Genomic DNA, 24,094 nt, shown 5'->3' with positions numbered 1-24,094 from the left:
GTGAGGAAATGCTGTAATAACACTGTTTTGGACTTTTTTAAAGATGAAATTGGAATATGTTGAGTCTTAAAATAATCAGGTAAAAAGACTGATGTCTTTTATTTTCTAATTATCTTACCTCTTTGCCCTCCCTCACCTTTCTCTTCAGAATCTTTATTTAAATTTCCTAGACATTACTGTAGTGAATATTTTTTAGACTTATATTCATCTTTTTATTTCATTTCAGGTTACTTTCAGGGGTAAAAAAGCTCTTTATATTCCAGTTGATTGATGGAAAAGTAACTGTGAGGAACAATATTATAGTAACTCATTTGACACATGTAAGTTGTTTGTGCTTGTTGTAATTAAGATTTATATAAACCATGGTAATGTAATTTTATAACATTTTGCAATATTGAAATTAACTACTAAACATATTTGAGTTTTAGAAGGCAAAATTAAGTTTGTGTCTTTAGAGTGCTTGGAGAATTCTTTAATATTGTTTGTGGTGTTCACGTTTAGTTTTGTATTTTCTCTCATTTCGTATTGGGAAAGCTATCTACTGTAACTTTTTGCCTGTAGTACATACACCTTTTGTTTGTGTGTTTTGAAACAGTATAAGCCACAGTTCTATATCATATAAAATTTAATACTTATGCTGTTCCCTCTGAAAATAAAACTAAATATTTACTGTATTACTTTGTCTTTTGATAAGCATACTGTTTCAAGCAGTCACAAAAGAAATATTTTATAGTGAGGAAAATACTCATTAGAATTCCTGTAGAAGTCTGACTATAAATCATTGTGGTTTGCTTCTGTTATAGAGCTGTTTACGATCAGTGCTAGAACAAATCGCAGCATATGGCCAGGTTGTGTTTCGACTCCAGGAATTCATTGATGAAGTCATGGGGCATAGTTCTGAAAGCATGTTACCTGGAAATGGTTCTGTTCCTAAGAAGTCAACGGAAGCACCTTTTAGAACATACCAGGCTTTCATGTGGGCCCTGTACAAATACTTCATTAATTTCAAAGAGGAACTTGCAGAAATTGAGAAGTGCATCATCAATAATGGTATTTAAATATTCTTCCTTTAATAATTGATATAAGATTTGAAATTTACATGGCAAATAAGCAATTGTCCTGAATACACTCATTTTTTTCAATTAAGTTTGTAATTTTAAGCCATTCATATCTCTAAAAACCCAAACAGTATAGAAAGATTTACAGCAAAAATTTTTCCTCCTCCACTGGTTCCCCAGTCTAGAGGCAACCAAGTGATCCATTTCTTGAGCATCCTTCCAGGTATAATTTAGACATATGACAGTGATACATATTCATATCCACAGTCCTAGTAGTCTTTTCACTATTGTCTTCAAATTGTTTTCAATTTAAATTTTGAGAATTAAATCATACAAGTATTTAATTAAAGAGCCTCCTCATTTTTTTTTTTTTTTTAAATCAACTGAGCATTTTGTTGTATGGATGTATCGTAGACCAGTACCCTTTTCACGGACATCTGGGCTGTGCCTGATCTTTTCCTGTTGCCAGCTTCAGTGATAACCACTTACATATCAGTGATTGTGCACATGTACAGCAAGTTATCTAGCACAAATTCTTAGAGTGAGTTGCCGAGTCAGAAGGTATGTAATGGCACATGTGACTTTAGTAGTTACTGTCACATTGTTCTCCGTGGAGGTGTAGATAAATAACTTTACACCCTTGCTGGCAATATATATGAGTATGCATTTGTTCAGTCCTGTCAGCAGTGTGTTATCAAACTTTTGGATCTTCACCAGTATGTTAGGTGAAAATGGTAGCCCAGTGCAGGTTTTTCTCCCTTAACTTATATATGCAACTGTTGTAAAAAATAGTACATCGAGGTCCCATGTTCACTTCACCCAGCATCCTTTGTGTTGACACTTAAAATACAGTAATTGACACAGTACCATAACTAGTCTGCAGGCCTGACATGGGTTTCACCAGTTTTGCAGGTGCTTATTTTTCAGGGAGGTAAGTAAATCTTTCTCTAGTTCTTTGGCATTTTACCACATGCGTAGATTTGTATTACTACCTCCATATTTAGGATTCAGAGCTGTTCCTGACCAGGGAACTCACTCTTGCTGCCCTTTCTTTATTAATCACCCTTTTCTGCCTCCCCTCAATGAAACAGGAGCCCACTATAGTCTGTTTTATTTGCCCAGTATAGTTTTATTTTGCAGTCTTTTTTTCGTGAGGTTGAACATCTTTCTGTATGTTTAAGAATCGCTTGAATTTCCTTTTCTGTGAATTGTCAGTTCCTTTAATTATTTTTCTGCCGAGTTGTCTTTTCCTTCTTTTAGGGAGTTCTTTCTTGGGGAAATTAGTTCCTTGTAACATGAGATTAAAACCCACCATCCTGGACTCACCTCGTGGTCCAGTGGTTAGGAGTCTGCTTGCCAGTGCTGCATACACAGGTTCAGTCCCTGGTCTGGGAAGATCCCACATGCTGTGGGGCAGCTAAGCTCGTGCTCACTAGAGCCGTTGCTCTGCAGCAAGAGAAGACACCCAATGAAAAGCCACAACTAGAGTAGCCCCTTGTTTAGCACAACTAGACAAAGGTTGCATTCAGCAATAAAGACCCAGTGCAGCCAAAAGTAAATTAAAAAAAAAAAACATCCTCCACTGTTCTATGCTTTTCCATAAGTGGCTTTGCATTTATATCACATTTCGAATGCAGATATTTTTCCTTGCTAAGGAGTTTGATTTCTTGATATTTGCAGATACTACAGTAACTCTTGCAATAGTGGTGGACAAGTTGTCACCTCGATTGGCTCAACTCAAAGTTCTGCACAAAGTGTTTAGTACTGGAGTAGCCGAAGTTCCACCTGACACTCGAAATGTTGTCCGAGCATCTCATCTGCTCAACACCCTGTACAAAGCCATTCTTGAATACGACAATGTTGGAGAAGCCTCTGAGCAAACTGTAGGTGGGATCCTTGTCTAGTCCACTGTGTGTGACTCATTCTGCTCAGCATAGGAGTGGTGGATAGCCTGTTGTAGATCTTTGTAAAAATGGTGTGTCAGACAGTTGTGAGTTTTTAAATTAGCTTCTAAATTTGAGGCTGCATAAAACTAGCTTTTTAGCTATAATTGCCAAGCTCACCAGATGAATGTGGCAAAAATAGAGCAAAACATAAAAGCAAGATGGGAAAAATACCTAGCTGACTTCGAAATAGATACTCACCATACCCTTTGTTAAATACAAATACAAGTTTATTATATGATGTATCTGGAGTAGCCAAACTTATAGAAACAGAGAGGAGGATGAGAGTGTTGGTTACCAGGAGCTGGGGAAGAGGAGAAAAGGGGATAGTTAATGGGTACATAGTTTCAGTTTGGCGGCATGCAAGAGATTAGAAAGGCCTATTTCACAGCAGTGTGAATATACTTAAAACTGCCAATCTGTGCACTTTGGTTGAGATAGTATATTTCTTTACTATAATTTAAAAATGCACATCTAACTGGAGACTTTGATGTAGGTAGCTGCAGGTTTGTTTAGGCACATAACTTAGGTGTTTCACCTAGTTTGTTGGTGTGATCCTTTTTTCCTCACCATTTTGGTACTGCATTTCAGTTAAAAGGAAGTTGATTTCTTTCATCTCTATACTTTCTTTTTTATTAATAACTATATATATATATATATATAGTAGAATGAAATCACTTCCTTGTTGTTAATGGACATTTTGCTAATAGCACCATTTGGATAGAGTTTGGATTGTCCAGTTTAGAACTGTTGTGCCTGTGTAACTTTCACTACTAAGAAAGTGCTATTATGGACAGTATGGTTTCTTATATTTAAGTGAGGTTTTTCATAAGGATTTTATACCATGTATTTTGGGTTTTTAATTTCTTACTTTGTTTCAAAAAACATAGATGGATTTCCCTGGTGATCCAGTGGTTAAGACTCTGTGTTTCCACTGCAGGGGATGTGGTTTGATCCCAGGTTGGGGAACTAAGATCGCACGTGGCCAGTGTGGCAAAAAACAAAACAAAACAGGAGTCACTTTTTAAAAGGTGCTTCAGAAATGCTTGAGCCTCATCTTATCCAAGGACGAGGGAGTTCTGAGAATGGGTGTGCCTCTCTTCAGGTCTCTTTGCTGTTCTCCCTCTGGGTGGAGACCGTGCGGCCCTACCTGCAGACTGTGGATGAGTGGATCGTGCATGGGCACCTGTGCGACTCTGCCAGGGAGTTCATCATCCAGAGGTGAGGGAGGTGCACCAGACATTGGCTCTTCTCCCCAACATTTCCATTAGCTTCAGGTGATATCGGGAGGTGGGGACAGTTCCAGTAATAGAGCTGTGTTGTCAGCATAGGCAAGTTCTCTTGCATTTTTATATAAATAGAAGACATCAGGTACCACCTGCCCAAAAATTTTTTTCCAAGGTTTTGTCAATTCACAGCTTTCCATATTAGCAAATTGCATTTTTTGAATTATAGTATGTTTATGGATGGCTGGTATGATGAAAGGCAAACCGAGTCCTTTGAAATGAATTGTTCAGTCACTAAGTCATGACTTTGTATCCCATAGACTGCAGAACACCAGGCCTCCTTGTCCTTCACAATCTCCGAGACTTGGGTCAAATTCATGTCCACTGAGGCGGTAATGCTAGCTAACCATCTCATCCTCTGCCGTCCTCTTCTTTTGCCTTCAATGTTTCCCAGCATCAGTCTTTTCCAATGAGTTGGCTGTTCACATCAGGTGACCAGAGTATTGGAGCTTCAGCTTCATCATCAGTTCATCTGGAGAAAATTTAGGGTTGATTTCCTTTAGGATTATTGGTTTGATCTCCTTGCAGTCCAAGGGAATCTCAAGAGTCTTTTCCAGCACCACAGTTCGAAAGCATCGATTTTTCGGCACTCAGCCTGCTTTATGATCCAACTCTCACATCTGTACATGACCACTGGAAAAACCATAGCTTTGATTAGACAGACCTTTGTCGGCAAAGTGATGTCTTTGCTTTTAAATACGCTGTCTAGTTTTGCCCTAGCTTTTCTTCCAAGGAGCCAAGCGTCTTTTAATTTCATGACTACAATCACCATCCACAACGTCTTTTAATTTCATGACTGCAATCACCATCCACAGTGATATTGGAGCCCACGAAAAGAAAACCTGTCACTGCTTTCAATTTTTCCCCTTCTATTTGCCATGAAATGGTGAATTAGGTGATGTCAAATGGCTTCATTAATGGGAATCAAGGAGAATAAATTAATGATGAGATAAAAGATGTGAAAATATTACCAAATATACCTCTAATATACTTATTTCTCCTAGTTAGCTACTCTTTTTTTTAACCTATTTAGTACATTTTTAACAAAACAGTTAAGGAAAATCTTAATCATCACGAAATCCACTTGTGATGATTCCCCTTCACTTAATTGATTTTTCTGAACAGAATCATAGAAGCTGCAATGTAGAAATGTTTGGGCTCTCTTATCTCAGTCTTAAGTTCTGCACTGTGTAGAGGTATGTGTTTTAATTGATGGCTATCGACTTAACTCATCAGGGAGAATCGCTTTCTTAGAGTTACAGAAAGGTAGCCCTGTTTACATGGAGAAGGAAATGGCAACCCACTCCAGTGTTCTTGCCTGGAGAATCCCAGGGACAGGGGAGCCTGGTGGGCTGCCCTCTATGGGGTTGCACAGAGTCGGACACGACTGAAGCGACTTAGCAGCAGCAGCAGCCCTGTTTACACAGTGCTTATATAAAATGAATTGGCCTTTCTTTTATCTGAATCTTCAGTCTCTCATAATGTCCTGCTTCTTCTATTGCACATGAGGATTACTGTAAAATCAGGATTCTTAATCTCCTTAGAGGGGAATGAGTAGCCCTCGTTTCATTGTTAAAACAGTCCAGCTAGGAATCTATGTGGAAAAAAAGATATCAAAGTCTGGAGTTTACTTTCATAGGAGACGGCAAAATAGGTAATTTATTCTACCTTTAAAGAAAACCAAATTAATCAAATTTTGTTTAACTCCAATTCAGGAAACTTTCTGCTTATTAGATTTTACTAATGCCATTCAGAATATTAATCCACTTTTCTATGTTAAACTGAAGTCAGGTAAGTCCCATTTTACCTAAAGATTGCATCATTTTACTAATAGTTGATATTACTGTATTTTGGAATGTCTGGAAAACATGCATAAGTTAGAGCAGGTATATTGTTTTTAAGAAAGAAAGGATAAAGTTTAAAATTGTTTTGAATCCCTGTAGAAACAAAAATGTTCCAGTAAATCACAGAGACTTCTGGTATGCAACCTACACACTATACAGTGTATCTGAAAAGACAGAAAATGAAGAGAAGATGAGTGATAATGCTAGTGCCAGTTCTGGCAGTGATCAAGGGCTCTCCAGCAGGCAGCACACCATGGTGTCCTTCCTGAAACCCGTCCTCAAGCAGATCATAATGGCTGGCAAGTCAATGCAGCTGCTGAAGAACCTGCAGTGCACGGAGAGCACCACGTGCCCGGCCACAGCCAGAGGTACCCCCTTAGTGGTGGAGCAGCAGCTCCCTCTTCATATTTGCTGTCCTGAGATACGTCATTATTTTGCACTTTGGAAATGATCAAAGCCTTTTATTTTCATGAAAATTATCATCGTGATCAAATTAACAGATCATGCTGGCCTTGGCTAAAAACAGATTGTCCTCATTGGAGACTTTGAGCATGGTGTTTGAAGGCAGTGATGATATGTTCCACGTGCATCTTCCTTATTCTTGTTGCTTTAGGACTGGTCCTTTATAGTAATTCTCTGGCATTTCTTAATGTAGTGCAGCATTTGGCATCTGAGGACATGAACTCTGGCAGATAGGAATTTGTTGGTGAGCAGTTCAGACTTGACCATAGATTTTAAGGAAATCTTGATATACTTTTTTATATTATATAAAATTTATATTATATATGGTCTTTTTTGAGCAATGTAATTTAAGCAGTATACTGAAGGTTTTATCATCTGACTAAAAAGGCTCTGAGAGGCATAGGTGTGACCTTACTTGTTTTGTTTGTAAATCACCTTAATGCTATGTTAATTATTTTGAATTATTTTATGTCTACTTTAATATTTTTTCAGTTTGTGGACTATTTCCTTTCTTACTGAGTAATAAAACAAAGAACTTGACAGGGCCACTGTTGGAAGTGTTTTCCCAGTGAATTGTGACTCCTGTTAGTGTTATCATAGTGCTGTCTAGTATGGTGGCAATCCTGTTTGGTCTGTTATTCTGTTCAGAAAAAAACAAGCTTGTATTTTGAATGTTTGACCATGAACTTTGCAGTTGTCTAACAGAGGGTATAAAAATGTTTAGTTGTACTAAAGGTACTATACTGTAAGAGTAACATAACAAAACAGGCATAGACATTCACAGGCTGAAGGAAAAATACCAGGCTATATTTATATAAAGTTTACTTAATAATTCTTATAGTTCCTTATTTACTAAAACATAGTTCACCTTACACATTTTTGTTTCAGATGCAGAAAGAAAAAGTCTGTATACACTCTTTTTGGAGTCTGTACAGTCTCGTCTTCGACACGGAGAAGACTTCACTGCACAGGCCCTCACTGAGCAGCAGGCCACCAGAGAGACCCTGATAAAGATGCAGTCCATTGCCGAGAGGCATCTTGAGTTGGATGACGTTCACGATCCACTGCTGGCAATTAATTTTGCAAGGTGTGATACATACCTGCTGGATTTTTGATGTTTGAAATGGCAGAATCTGTTTATTTCTGCCAGGTAGGGCTTTCTAGCCTTTAAAATAGAAACCTTTATTCTCTCCTTTCTAATGAATGAAATACAAGAATATATTGTGTTTACTTGTTTCAGATACATAATTTGGCATCCTTGTTATTTGTCAAAGTCCATAGACTGTCCTGTGCCTTGAGCCCATGGGCAACGCCACCACTCATATAGAAGATGCTCGCAGAAGTTGCGGTCCTGGGACATGCTGAGTCAGACCCTCCCTGTGTATCTTGGCACTTTAGAAAGTGTTTTTAGGTACTTAGCCTGAGGCAATAAGTTGTTAATGAGTGTGAGTATGAAGTCACTCAGTCGTGTCTGACTCTTTGCGACCCCGTGGACTGTAGCCCGCCAGGCTCCTCTGTCCATGGGATTCTCCAACCAAGAATACTGGAGTGGGTTGCCATTTCCTTCTCCAGGCGATCTTCCCAACCCAGGGATCGAAGCCGGTCTCCTGCATTGCAGGCAGATGCTTTATCCTCTGAGCCACCAGGGAAGCCTTAAGTTGTTAATACCCACACAGTAAATACCCTGTTTATTGTCTAGTGGCCATCGTTCACTGTCTTCAGCCTAATGGCTAGAAAGGCCTCCTCTGTACTTGATCTTTTAGGGCAAAAGCAATGTGTGAAGGACTATTTCACACAAAGAATATTTTGAGGAAAAAGATTTCTATTTCTATAATAATTGGCATTTTTAAGACTAAAGATAAAAATGGGACTCAAGTTTTGATTAAAGAGAATTCTGTTGAATGTATAGACAAGGTGTGGTGTATTAAAAAGAATGAAATTTTGCAATTTGCAGCAGCATTAGATAGAGTTAGAGGGTATTATACTTTAGTGAAACAAGTAAGGGAAAGACAAATAATATATGATATCACTTATATGGGAAATCTGAAAAATACAACAAACTGATGAAATAACAAGAAACAGACTCATAGATATAAAGAACAAAATATTGGTTACCAGTGGAGAGTTGGGTGGGGGAGGTGCTACATAGGAGCAGGGCATTAAGAGGCATAAACTACTATGTATAACATAAATAAGCTACAAAGATATAGTGGACAGCACAGGCAATATGTTGATATTTTATAATAGCTATAAATGGAATATCACCTTTAAAAATTGTGAATTGCTGTGTTGTACACCTGAAACTTATATTAATGAAATATTCTAAATCAACTATACCTCCATTGAAAGGAAAAAAGGAACTGAGTGTTTTGTTTTGTAAAGAGAGAATTCTGTTGACAGCAGCTCTTAAAAAGAAGACTCATGTTTTTATATTCAAGGTTGTATTTGGAACAGAGTGACTTTCATGAGAAGTTTGCTGGTGGAGACGTATGTGTGGATAGATCATCAGAATCTGTGACTTGCCAGACTTTTGAATTAACGCTGAGATCTTGCCTCTATCCCCATATTGACAAACAATATCTAGATTGCTGTGGAAACCTCATGCGAACTCTAAAAAAAGATTATAGGTATGAGGAATGGTTAAGTTTGGGAAGTAGCTGGTAGTTTTTTATACTTGAAAAACAGTTGAAATAATTTTTTAAACCTAGATTTCGAACTAATTTTTGTTAGAATAGGGAATGGATATGCACTGAACACTTTTGAGATGATCGATTAATCATCAGTGTTTTAACTTTATGTGAAATTTGTTTCTGAGAATTTATCCCAAATGAACACAGAAAAAGCTTGTTACACAAAAAGGCTTGTCACAATATTTGCTATCAGAGGGGAAAACATGAAATTGCTTAATAATGGATAATTTGTGTTTTAAATTATGGCATATCCATATTAAAATATGGCATATTCATCTCCATGTATGAACTTTGTAAAGTTCATGTAAATTACACTTATATAGAGTTTTAAATAATGTAAAATTTCTTAAATTGTAAAAAAATCCAGGATGTATAAAATGGTAAGAACTTTTTTTTTTTTTTTAATGCATAGATTAAAAAGACTGGGGAACAAATGCCCTGAATATTAACAGTGGAAATTCATCATGATTTGGATTAACCTTTTTTGTAACACTTTAGTAAGTTTCCCAGATTTTTTGGTTACAGGAAAATAACATACCTCTCTGATTATTAAAAGTAAGCTATATGCTGTTTTATTATTTTTGAAAGTATTTAAAATGTTTTAGTATTTCTGATTTTAGTAAATGTAGTATGTAAACCTGTTTCACTAAAAATGATGTACAAAACCTGGTACTGGTATAGAATCCTATTTTATGAGCCTAAGGTCTTTCTGTGACTTTTCTATTCTTTCAGGCTGGTTGAATACTTGCAGGCCATGAGGAATTTCTTCTTAATGGAAGGGGGAGATACCATGTATGACTTCTACACGTCAATTTTTGATAAAATAAGGGAAAGGGAAACCTGGCAGAATGTGTCTTTTCTTAATGTCCAGCTCCAAGAAGCAGTAGGACAACGTTATCCTGAAGACAGTTCACGGTAAAATATGGGAGGCACCTTTTCTTTTAAATGCTATAAAATAACCCATGTGCCCCAAACTCTTCTATGACTTCTTTATGCTATCTTATTTTATCCGCGCACCGATCCCTGTGAGTTTTATTAATGTTATTTTGCACATTAGAAAACCGAGGCAGCAGCCACTTGCCAGCTGAGTGAGAGGAGATGTGAGATGGGAGCGTGTGGCCTCTCAGGATCTGATGGCCTTGCTCACGTGGCCGGGGTCCACGCTGCCCGCCTTCCTGCCCCATGGTTCTTCCTCTCCAGCCAGCTGTACCAGCATTCATGGTGGTGTCACAGGCGGTTTTCTGAGAGAGTGAGAGCAGGGCCTTTGGCACCGCCACGGCCTGAACTCCAGGCCTCACAGACCCTCACTTCCACCACAGACCAAGTCAGAGTCCACCCGAGTTAGGAGGGGAAGAGAGATTTTACTTCTCTTCATGGGCAGGGTTGCCTGTTTTCAGAGTGTTGTACTGGCTTTTCCTTAGTCGGGGAGCTCACCTTCCCTCCTCCTTGTCCCTCCTCCTGCCTGCTGATCAACTTGGCCTGGGTGGTGCCAGTAAATTACTTAGATGGCAGAGGCTCATCTTCCATCCCATTTGGTAGTCCTTTTTCCCAGTCCTTACTTGGCTGCATTTCTTGGCACCCTTGTTGGCCCTTGAAAAGTTATAATGATAATAATTAACATTTGTTTCATGCCACTTAGAACATTGTTTTCCCCACAGCCATACCAGATTCTACTTCTTAGTAGTACATAAAATAATTCCTTTTATTTTTATGTGATGTATTACCTTTGATTTTTGCACAAAAGCAGAATTTTCATCAAAAACTTTGGTTAGTAAAAGCAGGGTAACTGCTAGATTCTTTTCGTAGTAAAAAATTAATGCCCAGTAATCCCCAGAGGGGGGCCAGGGAAAGTTAAGGTTATATTTTCCACTACCAATAGAAACTCGTGAATTTTGTTATTTTTAGAATGCTTCAATCTATTACAGTTATTCCTGTTTCTTGCTTTGACTGTCCCATTTTTACCCAAAGGGAACTCCTTCACTTGACCCTAGTAATCTTGGAGAGCATCCTTGCTTTTAGGACTGGATACCTGGGCTTGTCCTGTGCACTTCCTGCCCCAGGCAGTACACCTCCCCTAGGAGCACCGGTCCCGTCTCTTCTGTGACTTTAAAGGCCCTTGCTCAGTGTCCCAGAGTGTTCGTCTGTTCTGGATTATCAATACTTCTGGACTCACTCAGTGGTTGGAGCTAGGAAATATGTAGAAAAAGGAAAATGAATCATATGCTCATATTGATATTTCCAATATTTATTAAAGATTACAAGATTTCACTTCTTTGATTTTCTTTTGTATCTTTCTCCTTGAGTGATTACCAACACGTTAATATAAATACTTACTGGATTTTTCTATAATAAATCATAATAGTTCCAAAGTAACAATAGCAGCAACAAACCCGCTGAGACTTTAGAACATGCTTGTGACTTTATTCTCTTCTTTGTACTTTCAAGTCATCAGAATCCTGTCTTTCAAGGTCACTTGGACTAATTCTCCATGTGATTATAGCACTGATACAAGGTTGGGTTCATTTGTTTTATTTTTTACTTTTAGGAATTGCCTTGTTTTTGTTTTTCTAGATTTAATTGTATAAAACAGCTCTGTTTTTTTAAGTTAAGATCATTAATGCAAAGGCACTTTTAGTCCGGCTGCTAGTGCACACAGTCTCAGCCCCCGAACCACCAGGGAAGTCCCTAGAAAGGCTGTATTTTTTTCTGACTCCCACCAACATAGCTTTCACCACAACCTCACTAACAGAATATGTTGTCAGACTTTGGGATTTTTGCTAGTCTGATGACGAAAAATGATGTCTCAATATAGTTTTAATTTACATTTTTCTTAGTCATCTTTTCATATGTGTATTTTTGCCTTTGTTTTAAAGTGAACTATCCATATCTTTTGCCACTGTTTCTGTCAGTATCAAGTTATTTATTGGTCTTTATCCTCTTTGTTTGTAGAAGCTCTCTCTTTTTGTTTGGCTGTGCTGTCAGGCTTGTGGGATCTTAGTTCCCTGACCAGGGATTGAGCTTATGCCTCCTGCAGTGGAATGCAGAGTCCCAGCTACGAGACCTCTAGGGAATTCCTTAGAAGCTCTTTCTGTAGGTTTCCCAGGTTGACATTTGTCCTTTTGTTCTGCTTATGGTGTAACAGTTTCTTTTCGGCCCTGCAGTCCTTTTTTAGTGTGTGTATCCTGTATCATAGTGTATCTACCAGGTATCAGTCTTTTCTCTTACTACTTTTGGACTTTGAGTCATAATTAAGAAAGTTTTACTCTTTCCTAGTTACAAAGAAATTCCACCCAGGTTTTCTTTTAATGCTTTAATGGATTTTTTTTTTTTTTAACATTTAGATGTTGATCCATTTAGAGTTTACTCAGCTAAAAAACATGAGAAATAGATCCAGTTTTATCTTTTTCCAGATGACTGGTTGCCATTGCTTATTTCTTTTTGAAAAAAATTATTTTCCCTATTTGTTTGATTACCCCTTTGTCATTAAATTTTCATATACACTCATTATATACATTGTGTCTCTAGATTTTTCATCCTGTTTCACTGTTCTTTTATTCACATTGCTAGTAGCATTCTGTTTTAGCAATAAGGTTTTCTTGGCTGTTCTTGTTTATTTATTTTTCCAAATGTATTTTATCATTTTGTCTAGTTCTACCCAGAAAAATGAAAGCAAAAACTTAGTGGTATTTTTATTGAGTTTCTCTTTCATAGATTTAACTCAAGACAGATGAGCCGTCACTTTGGGACCCCTTCTCCTGTGGCTCCCATGTGCTCTAGGTGCCTGTCTGTGCCCTCAAGCTTCCTGAGTCTGAACCCATGAGTTCCCTCGCTTCCAGGCTCCCCTGCCCTGCTCACACCTCTCCCATGTCATTGGTGTTCCACCTGCAACTTCCCTGTGGGTCCTTTGACCTCCACCCACCCTTGGTATAGCTTTTTGCTCCCCTGCCTTGGGCATCTTCATTCCATGTTTATGGCTTCAGCAACCCCTAATGACCTGCAAATCTGTATTTTTGGCCCAGGCGTCTGCACAACCAGCACTTCATGACTTCACTCGAATGTCATGTTTACATCATTGAGCTCATCGTTTTCTGAGCCCTTTGTTTCTCCTTGATGGACACTGCTGTTCATCCCAGTGCCCATGAGGCTCACCTTAGATTCCTTCCTCTCTGCCAGCCTTCACACACCCGTAGTCCCTCAGTTCTGCCTCCTGGCTAATATTCCCCATCTCAGTGCTCACTCCAGTACTCCCTGCCACCTCCTCACCAGCTGTCTCAGAGTCTCTCCCTTCCATTTGGCCCTTTAGGGCCACTCAGAACATGAGTCACCCCACTGCCACTCATGCTCAGGCTCCTCTGTGCCTCAGAGCAGGTAGGCTGAGCTTTTCATGAGGGAGAAAACTTTTCATTGTTCGGCTCCCCACCTTGTTTCTTATACACACAAAGGTACAGACATATTGTGTACTTTCTCCACCATACTCTCCAGAGATTTGGAAATTCAGAGATTTCCAATTCAGGAATATTTCTGGTTTCCTTGAGAACTATATCCTCTCCCCCAGGAGCCTTCACGTTTTTCTGTACTCCCCAGTTACTTAAGTTACCTGCTGTCCCGTGGGCATGGCCAGCAGTGATCTGCCCATCTGGCTTGGTGCAGCACCCTATGTCTGCTTGGTGACAAGAGGGTGACTGAGCATTTGTTCTGGGCTCTGAGCCTCTGGAAGAAGGGGAGGGATTGATTTCTTTATCACCTGCTTGTACAGCACTTGACAGATAAGGTATTCAGTAGGTGACTACTAAGTACTCAGTGGATGCACATGTGTACTAAAAAATTCTAACTAGCTTGTGACATGGAATGAATTGGCTAAACTCATAAATCACACACTGCCCTTTATATTTCTGGTTGAAGCCTTACAGTTAATCTTTTGTGGGCTGCTTACTGGCGTTGTCAGAGGTGCTTTGTAATCGTGCGAGAGTCATGTCATTGCTCAGTCCACTGACAGAACTGTTCTAAGGACAAGTGCCTGGCTCAGGGACGTTTCCATGCCCCACGGTAGCTGCATTTTATTGAGAGTTACACTCAGGTTTATTAGGAAAGAGTGGATAAAGCAGTCTGTGACACCTTTGCTTTAGAAGCAGACTCCATGCTTGCTCACACACTGCCTGTGTGCTCTCCAGGGTGAGGAGAACAGTGCCCCTCCCCAAGACAGACACACACTCACACCACCCTCAGCAGAGGGTCTGTCTCCTGAGCCTGTTGCTAAACTCTGCCAGGTTTAAGCACATGGCAGGTTAACCTTCCCTGACTTCATCTTTTTTCCTAAGTAGGTTTACTCTATCTCGTTTTTTATAGTTAAACTCATTATTTTAAAATTTTGCCCCCTTTCCCTAATTCTAAAACCTGATTTCTATTCTGCAACATATGCTTAGAAAATATACTTTTATTGGAATATTTGTTTCTTTTATGAAATATCTTGTTGTAATATATAAATTAAATTAAAATGCCAAATAGCTAAAACTGATATCTCTTTATCTAGTCTGTCTATATCTTTTGAGAATGTTGACACAGCTAAGAAGAAACTCCCTGTTCATATCTTAGATGGTCTGACGCTGAGCTATAAGGTATGTGCTGATATTCTTTGTAAGAACATTTTCTGTTAAAATTAAGTCATACAAGTAACAGGTTACTTTCTGTTCTGAGTCTAAACAGTGAAAATTCTGTTTTTGCTTTCATAGGTCCCATGGCCTGTGGACATTGTTATAAGTTTGGAATGTCAAAAAATTTATAATCAGGTGTTCCTTCTCTTACTGCAAATAAAATGGGCAAAATATAGCCTGGATGTTTTATTATTTGGTGGTAAGATTTGTTTTCAGCAGATAAATTATAATTTAATTTTAGCTCTCTTTCAGAGAGGTTGGTGGTCTTAGGTCATTTTTTATATATACACAGGTAACAGAATGACATAAATTTATGGCATTACATAATAGTTTTACAGACATCAGAATTAACTTCTTGAATCAGTACAGTTAATCTGAAATACCATAACTAAATTGGGAATTTAACCAGAATTTAACTAGAAATAAAATTTTGGGGTCATATGAAAAAAATTTTAATGACAAGTTTAATGACTTTGTTTTTACATTTTGATGACATTGATAATCAGAGTGATACAGCAGCTTTTATTGCTTCACCTTCCAGATAGGGAAGGTAGTGTCCCTGCTGTGCATCCAGACAAGTGCTCTTCACAGGGCCAGTGATGACACCATCACAAGTCCTAGGGCAGTAGTGCAGGTGAGGTCTAAGCAGATGCTCTTCCCACCCCTCTCCTCTTTGTTCCTTTACAGAACTAGCTAATCCTGCTGACAGATCACAACGTAAAGAAGGAGTTTTAGGTAACCCAGACACAGCTGCTCATTTTGGCCCACAGAAGGAGCCAGTAAGACTGCAGGTTCATCGTATGTTCCTCTTAAGAGTGAAGCTCATGCACTTTGTGAACAGCTTACACAACTACATCATGACCAGGGTTTGTGTCTGTCCATCCGTTTAGTTCTATCACCGTATGTACATATGTTCATGGAGAATTGCTTGTAATATATATATAAATACAAAGAAGCATGCAGAATACTTACAGGCTGTAAATGTGAAGATATCAGATACTAAAAACTTGATCATAAAATAACATGGCAGCAGGTTAAGTGTTTGCTTTTCTTTCCTTTTTTTAAACACACCAGAGCACATGTATCCAGAGACTGCTCTTTCTCTTGTCTAGTGACCCCTTGGAACGACACACCCAGAGCTCCTCTTTTGGAATTGCCATCAGAACTTGCCACGTATTCCTTTAAATTTCACCAGTGGTAACAGGGCTATCCCTGGAAAATGGCTTCAATTTTTAGTAATGGAAGCCTAAAAAAAAATCTGTCAGGCTAGTATGGAGTATAAGAGGGAAAATGCAGCCAGATTATGTAATTTTTTCTTAAATATAAGAAGTAACTCGTAGAGTAAATAGCTTTTCTTACACATATTAAAACCAGTTCTAGAGGAAGTTCTGAAGAGAAAAATCAGATATTTGAACAGTGGCAGTGTTATTAGAGGATAATATTCACTTGGGGTTTAAAATGGTTGCTAAAAAAAATTTGTAGTCACTCTGGTAGATAGGTTCTAGAGCCCACTTGTGTGTGGATGAAGTGTGCCTTTGAAGCCTTTGTTTTAAACATGGTCCACATGGCAGAGGTGCCCTCTGTTTTCTGTACACCAGTGACCTTCAGAGGGCAACCTTAATCTCTTAATTAATTGTTCAGTCTTTTTTCTCAATTTTTTATTTTGAAGTTTAGATGATTCAGAGTGTCGTGCCAATCTCTGCTGTATAGCAAAGTGACTCAGTTCTACATATATATGCATTCTTTTTTTTAAGCCCTTAATTGTTGAGGGTAAATGGTAAGAGATTGTTTTTGTTTTGTTTTGTTTTCTACTTAAAAGTACAGTTATGCTCCTTTTAAAGGACCATTATGTAAGTAGTGGAATTTATTGAAACATATAAATTCAGTTTACCTGATGCTTTTAAAAAATCAGTGCGTTTTCTATACAGTTTTCTATACTTGTCCCTCTGTGCAGGAGCAATCTGTTAGTCCAGAGTGAGGCATTCCCTCCCTGTGCAAGTGAATGTAGAAGAAGTTGGTAAAAAAGTTTTGTGTATTGTATACAAATTCTCACAGAAAAGATATGCTGATTAAATTTGTCATCTTTCTTTTTGAAGATTCTTCACAGTACAGGGCTGGAGTTTCAACATCAAGTTGAAGAAGCCAAGGATTTAGATCAGTTGATTAAAATTCACTATAGATACTTATCAACCATCCATGATCGATGTCTGCTGAGAGAAAAGGTACATGAACTTGGCCATTGAGGCAGGAATGAAGCCAGCCAAGGGAAATTGTCTGTGATCTTTGGAGTTTTATGCTTAGTAAGCTTTTGATATGCAGAATATTTTTTTAAGGAAGCACCAGATCCAGTGAGATTATAAATATGTGCCATATTACCAGAAATTAGATCTAAAAGAAACAGTTGACATTCTTTTGTGACAGTCTGTACTCACTCAGCACTGTGCTTGAATTCAATTAGAAAATTTTATCTGCTGGTAGTACTTTTTGTTCAGGAGTGTGTCCAGTTTGAAGTGAATATATGGGATTAGGTCATCATGCAGCCATTGAAATGACATGCCCCGTTCACTGGTGAATTTAAACACCTGTCTCAGGAAATGGTAGCTTACTGGCTCTGCTGGTCAGATTGCGCTGCTGATGCACCTTTACATGGTGCATGGGTACAGCCCACTTCCAACTGTGTTGTGTTCAGAGCCTAGCACCCTTCCTTATACTTTGCTGTTGTTGTTGTTCAGTCGTTAAGCTGTGTCTGACTCTCTGCAACCCCACAGACTGTAGCACGCCAGGCTCCTCTGTCCTCCACTGTCTCCCAGAGTATGCTCAAATTTGTGTCTGTTCAGTCAGTGATGCTATCTAACATTTCTCGTCCTCTGCTATTCCCTTGTCCTTAGACTTGGAAGGCAGTTATTGCATTAATGAACTTTTTCTGTGACATTTAAATTAGGTAAAAGTGTTGGTGTCTGTGTTCAAACATGGTCACCAGGTTTGTGTTCTTCCATGGCTTTCTCTCCAGGTCAGCTTTGTGAAGGAAGCCATCATGAAGGTGTTGAACTTGGCTCTCATGTTTGCAGAGGGGTGGCAGGCTGGCCTGGGGGCATGGCAGTAAGTATGCGGCTTGTGGAGCTCTGTGCTGTGACCATTTCAGTTTTGCTTTTAGCTGACTTCATTCTGGCAGTCTTGTTTTTTCATCGTGACAATATACCACATACACTTACAATTATGGAAAGAATTGAGAATTATCTAGTCTAAAGAATAGACAGCATCAAAAATCATGCAATTAATTTGTGGCTGGTGAAACAGTAAGAAAAATCTGAAGTCTTGATTAGCAGAAGCAATTATCTTTAAATTACATTCCTGTTGTATAGCAGTGTTAGTTGCTCAGTTGTGTCTGACTCTTTGCGACCCCATGGGCTGGAGCCTGGCAGGCTCTTCTGTCCATGGGATTCTCCAGGCAAGAACACTGGAGTGGGTTGTCATTTCCTTCTCCATACTGTTGTATAAGTTTGCTAAGTTTTTGTTATGGTTGCCTCCAGATATACACAGAAGTGGGTGGCAGGGTGGTGGAGGGGAAGCATAACAGACCCTGGAGTCCATTACTCCACTTCAGCAGATGACAGTGACACCCAGTTTTGTTTTATGTTTACTGCTCACTCCCACACACTCAGTTATTTTAAACCAAATTCAGGACATTATGCTAGACTTTAGTCCAAAATCGTATTTTAGAGAGCTCTAGAAGAATGATTGTACATTTTACTGTTAGGGTGTTTATTATTCATGCCTATCACATAGAAAGTCAGAGGACACTTGAAAACCCAGGAGCTCTTTCTTCCTATCCAGAATACCATCTTCTACTGTTACCTTGAACGTGTAGCTCAACAGCTTGTCCTTCTCTTGTTTATAAAATTAATGTTATGCTGCTGGTATTACTTGCCTGAAATAAAAGTGTTAAGTCTGGTTGACTAGACTGTTAAGAGTTAATAGTTTATAGTTAGTTGATATTAGTAAGGAACTGAAAGTTCATTATAGCACTAATCTAAAATCCTAGTTACGACCAACCTAGACAGCATATTAAAAAGCAGAGACATTCCTTTGCCAACAAAAGTCCATCTAGTCAAGGCTATGGTTTTCCGAGTAGTCATGTATGAATGTGAGAGTTGGACTATAAAGAAAGCTGAGGACCGAAGAATTGATGCTTTTGAACTGTGGTGTTGGAAAAGACTCTTGAGAGTCCCTTGGACTGCAAGGAGATCCAACCAGTCCATCCTAAAGGAGATCAGTCCTGGGTGTTCACTGGAAGGACTGATGTTGAAGCTGAAATTCCAATACTTTGGCTACCTGATGCGAAGATCTGACTCATTTGAAAAGACCCTGATGCTGGGAAAGACTGAGGGTAGGAGGAAAAGGGGACGACAGAGGATGAGATGGTTGGATGGCATCACGTACTCAATCAACATGGGTTTGAGTGGACACTGGGAGTTGGTGATGGACAGGGAGGCCTGGCGTGCTGCAGTTCATGGGGTCACAAAGAGTCGGACACAACGGAGCGACTGAACTGAACTGAAAATCCTAACCTATAGGGCTTTATCAAAATGCTCTCAATGAAGAAACTCCGATGGTAGGTTAAAACCCTAATTGCCGGGGTGAAAATAGGAGTCTTACTTGCTTTACTGTTGCTGCTTCCAGTGTGTGAAGGAGACTTCTCCTTCCATGTCACTGTCAGATGGAGGAGAAGGTAATAATACTGCTGTGCACACATGGCTAAAATAGAACTGTTTCTTCAACAAGTAAATTGTAAGAAAAAAAGCAGGACGTGAGGAGGACTTAAGCATATTAACTCTCACAGTTTGTGGACATTAATTGATCCTGAGTCACATTTAAAGCAAAAAAGTGAAAAAATTTTAAAGATAGGTATAATTTGAACAGTATTATTTCATGGTATTTTTTAAATCATTAAGAATTTTTAAACGTGGTATTGTGGCTACGGATTTAAAGGAGTCTTTGTGTTTAGTGTGATACTGAAATATTTACGCCTGAAATGCTGTGATGTCAACTTTGCTTCTGAAGATGTGGGGCTGGGGGGAGGGGTGACTGCTGAAGCTGGATGTGGGTGTTTGCTATTGCCTGTATTAACAAGTTTTTAGTAATTTTTAAAAATAAACTTTTTATATCTTTTAATGTGCTATTTATTTCAAAAGAAGGTATGCGTTTGAAAAGTAAAAATATAGAATTGTGCAGTAGAAAAGGGAGGGACTTCCGTGGGAGTCCAGTGGTTAAGACTCCACTACAGGGGGCCCAGGTTCAATCCCATGTCAGGGAACTAAGATCTCCTAAGCCCTGTGGCCAAAAAAGGGGACTGTCCCCAGTGACCCTCACTCTGGAACTCAGCAGCGTGCTGGAGCAGCAGTTTTGTGTCCTAATGACACTGCCCTTCAGACTCTTTGAAAGTTTGGCAGATTTTATATTTTATTTTAGAATCTTTAGACTTAGGAATCTAAATAAATTAAACTGAAGCACATTTGTAATTACCCTAAAGGTATTTTATAGCCTGCTTAGTAACTCCTTATATGCTTACTTAAATTGAAATTTACTCTTTCCTAGGATGGAATCTATAGAGAAAATGGAGTCTGATTTTAAAAACTGCCATATGTTTCTTGTAACCATTTTAAACAAAGCTGTCTGTAGAGGATCCTTTCCCCACTGTGAGTATTATGTTAAAATATTATTGCTTTTATATTTTCCGGTAACTCAGTCTGTTACTGTTTTGTTATTGATCTCATGAAGATTTAGAATTTTTCACTACTTCAAACCTGGAAAGTCCCTCAGCAGTTGATTTCCAAGTAAGTGGTGTAAGTGAATCAGATGTAAAATATTGAGACTGAAGATACTGCTTTCTGGTATATCATGTGTAACACCAATGGATTTCTAAAACCATAAGTAAACCAGATGGCAAAATAGGTTTCAGTCACATTTCACTATCATGCATAGCTTTTGTAACTATTCCTTTCAAAAAATAGGGTTTGGAGGTCAGTTTGCTTTGTTTTTTGTTTGTTTGTTTTTTTAAGCAATTTTAAAACTCCCAAGGCTGACTCTTAAACAAAGAAATGCAAGCCTGACAGTTCAAAACAGCAGGAAGCAAACAGGTCTGTGTGGCGAGTCACAGGGAGAAAAGAGCTGTATGTTTATAAACACAAAGGACAAAGTAGTATTTCTTGCACAGCTTTTTTGGGAAAAGTATGCTGGGCTAATTTTTTCCCTATTTCTGTATATTCAGATTGTGGTATGCTCATTAAGAGTAGGTGAACATTTTTAAAAACACTATTAGAGTAACAAGACAGAACACTGGGAATAAACAAAAACATATCAAAAAGTTGTTAATGCAAAGACATCTAAGTAAATTAAGTTCTGCTATGAGATGAGCCTTTCAGCGCTAACATGCTGTACCCACAGAGCAGGTACGTGGGGCAGTGACTGACCAGAGGCACATAGACTGCCAGAACAGAGAAACCCATTGTTGGTGTAGCAGGCTGGAATCCGAGATGCCCGCACAGAGAGCCAGTCTTCCCCACTCCCAGCTTACCCTGTACATAGTGATGTGGAAGCTGGGGGCCAGCAGGGCTGGAAGACAATTCTAATCTCACAGATCCCTAATTTCCTGTGTTGAGTTGACTCTTCTACAATGAAGAGGCTTTCATCTGTTATGCAGGTATATAAAAACTAATGTTGTAAACCCCTACTGCCACCTCTCAGCCTCCCGCATTTATACCCTTGGCCCAGAAAAGTACTGTGTTAAAAATGTGTTAAAGGAAACAGATTCCATTCATAGCTTAGAACATAGTGTTGTGTTATGAAGTAAGTCCAGGTTTTATGATATTTCAAAAAATGTGATTTGTTCAGTGTAAAACCCAGATTTTTCTTTGTTGTTTTCAAAACTAAAATGTTATGAAATAGAAGTAAATCATAGTTTTTCAATTTGCATTTAATAAATGAAGATTATTATCTTTAGTATATGTTAAAGATAATTAGTATTTTCATTAAAAATAGAAAATGTCTAATACTTTTTGAGACATTGGTTAAAGCTTATTCAGCCATTGTCATTTAAATCTATCTTGTTAACCTATTTTTATTCTTCCCACAGTGGAATCTCTAGCACTATCACTCATGGCTGGCATGGAACAAAGTTAAATATCTTCAGTGTAGTAAATACCTCAGATTTAATCTTCATACATATACATTTCCACCATATGGAGCTAAGAAATGGGACTCTTATTTTGGTTTATTTTTAAACTGTTGTCTACTGTCTAAACAAGTGGGTTTTATGTGTATTCTCTTGGGATTATTGGTTGGTATATAGAGTTATATGTATAAAACTTTATCAATGCAAAGTGAATACAGTCTGTTTACACTTATATTTCCTACTGTAAGCAATAGCTTTATGGTATTGGTACCTTTAAATGTAAAATATATCATTTTTGAAAATGTAATTAAGATTTAAAATAAAGCACTTTATTCCCCCTTTTGCTTAGTCATAGAAGTTTTTTATAGTTTTACATACTATTTTCCCTAAAGGTTGTCATAGATTTGGCAGTTGAAAAATGTATTTTTATATGCTTGGAAAGTTCCAGGATAGAAAACAATTTCAACCAATGTCAATAAATGTAAAGCCAGCTGTGGTACAAGAATCCTATTATATGGCCTTCGTGAGCTAACCATAATTGATTAAAACTATATTTACTGTTCAGTGTTCCCACATTTTCTTTGTAGAGTTGTATTTCTCTAGCAGTTATGACTCAGCACTATATTTACTACTTATTTTTTGAAAACAGCTATTTTTGGGGCTCCAAAAATCACTGCCGATGGTGATTACAGCCATGAAATTAAAAGACGCTTATTTCTTGGAAGGAAAGTTATGACCAACCTAGATAGCATATTCAAAAGCAGAGACATTACTTTGCCAACAAAGGTCCGTCTAGTCAAGGCTATGGTTTTTCCTGTGGTCATGTATGGATGTGAGAGTTGGACTGTGAAGAAAGCTGAGCACCGAAGAATTGATGCTTTTGAACTGTGGTGTTGGAGAAGACTCTTAAGAGTCCCTTGGACTGCAAGGAGATCCAACCAGTCCATTCTAAAGGAGATCAGTCCTGAGTGTTCTTTGGAAGGATTGATGCTGAAGCTGAAACTCCAATACTTTGGCCACCTCATGCAAAAAGTTGACTCATTGGAAAAGACTCTGATGCTGGGGGTGGGGGTGGGGTGGGCACAGGAGAAGAAGGGGACGACAGAGGATGAGATGGCTTCATGGCATCACCAACTCAATGGACAAGAGTTTGAGTGAGCTCCAGGAGTTGGTGATGGACAGGGGGGCCTGGCATGCTGAAATTCATGGGGTTGCAAAGAGTCAGACACAACTAAGCAACTGAACTGAACTGAAGTCCAAATAGCCTCAGAGCTGAGCATCAGGGGCTCCTACCCTGTACACAATTTCAGTTGTTTTACAGCATGCAAACTCAGCCAACCAGAGGTCCTGGAAACTAGCCCAGGTCTCAGACTTTACTCTGAAGTCTTGGAAACAGTTCGCTGAGGAGGCCTTCAAATGCCAGCAATGAGTAAGTTATTACTTTCAGGTCTCAAGAAAAGACTGCAGTGCAACCTAACAACTGTAAAATGTGAGAAGTATTTCTTAATCTGGTCCTACAAGTCACAACTGTGGAAATTGATGGAAGTGCATGCTCATATAAAGCAGTTATGATGGAGTCAAGGCCCAAACAATAATGGCCTGGCTGTTTTGGTAAAGTTCTTTATGCATAGCAAAAATCATCATGTCAAACATACCAAAACATAACTTCTTTCATAAACTGACTTACATTTATTGTCTGTGTCACTAAACCTGAAATAGAAGATACATTTATTCGTAGGATACTTAGGAAATGTTTTCACTTTAAAAAATGAGTATTTAGAATTTGTTGTTGCCACAGACTGGTTTTATACTATATTTGTTCTTTTTATTTGTTCTCATGACTTTAGAGTTTCCAAGGAAAGATTAGCAGAGTTTAAATTGAGGGAAGGATAGACCTTACAAACCGTCACCAATTTCTTTGGAAAGTAGCCTCCAAAGTACAGAGCACCCAGTGAAAAGGGAAAGGGAGATGGACTGGCCAGAGAGAAA

The 24,094-nt window shown here is 38.5% G+C and overlaps 1 protein-coding gene across 1 annotated transcript in view; it reads left to right on the top strand.

Annotated features, from left to right (window-relative positions):
* Positions 1-22,444, top strand: part of TUBGCP5 (tubulin gamma complex associated protein 5) — a 50,596-nt gene extending 28,152 nt beyond the window's left edge. Inside the window, exons 9-23 of the mRNA XM_027554397.1 lie at positions 227-320; positions 804-1,050; positions 2,739-2,941; positions 4,107-4,222; positions 6,231-6,499; positions 7,482-7,680; positions 9,032-9,220; positions 10,016-10,198; positions 14,814-14,898; positions 15,013-15,133; positions 15,622-15,800; positions 17,031-17,156; positions 17,945-18,033; positions 20,530-20,630; positions 22,067-22,444. Coding sequence (XP_027410198.1) covers positions 227-320; positions 804-1,050; positions 2,739-2,941; positions 4,107-4,222; positions 6,231-6,499; positions 7,482-7,680; positions 9,032-9,220; positions 10,016-10,198; positions 14,814-14,898; positions 15,013-15,133; positions 15,622-15,800; positions 17,031-17,156; positions 17,945-18,033; positions 20,530-20,630; positions 22,067-22,113 — 2,248 coding nt within the window. The 3' untranslated portion in view covers positions 22,114-22,444. The remainder of the gene's footprint in view (positions 1-226; positions 321-803; positions 1,051-2,738; positions 2,942-4,106; positions 4,223-6,230; positions 6,500-7,481; positions 7,681-9,031; positions 9,221-10,015; positions 10,199-14,813; positions 14,899-15,012; positions 15,134-15,621; positions 15,801-17,030; positions 17,157-17,944; positions 18,034-20,529; positions 20,631-22,066) is intronic.
* The last annotated feature ends 1,650 nt before the right edge of the window (positions 22,445-24,094 follow it).

Source organism: Bos indicus x Bos taurus, chromosome 2, assembly GCF_003369695.1.
Source record: "Bos indicus x Bos taurus breed Angus x Brahman F1 hybrid chromosome 2, Bos_hybrid_MaternalHap_v2.0, whole genome shotgun sequence".
NCBI classification, from domain to species: Eukaryota; Metazoa; Chordata; class Mammalia; order Artiodactyla; family Bovidae; genus Bos; species Bos indicus x Bos taurus.
Note: the sequence above shows the minus strand (reverse complement) of the source record. Positions and strands in the feature narration are given on the sequence as shown.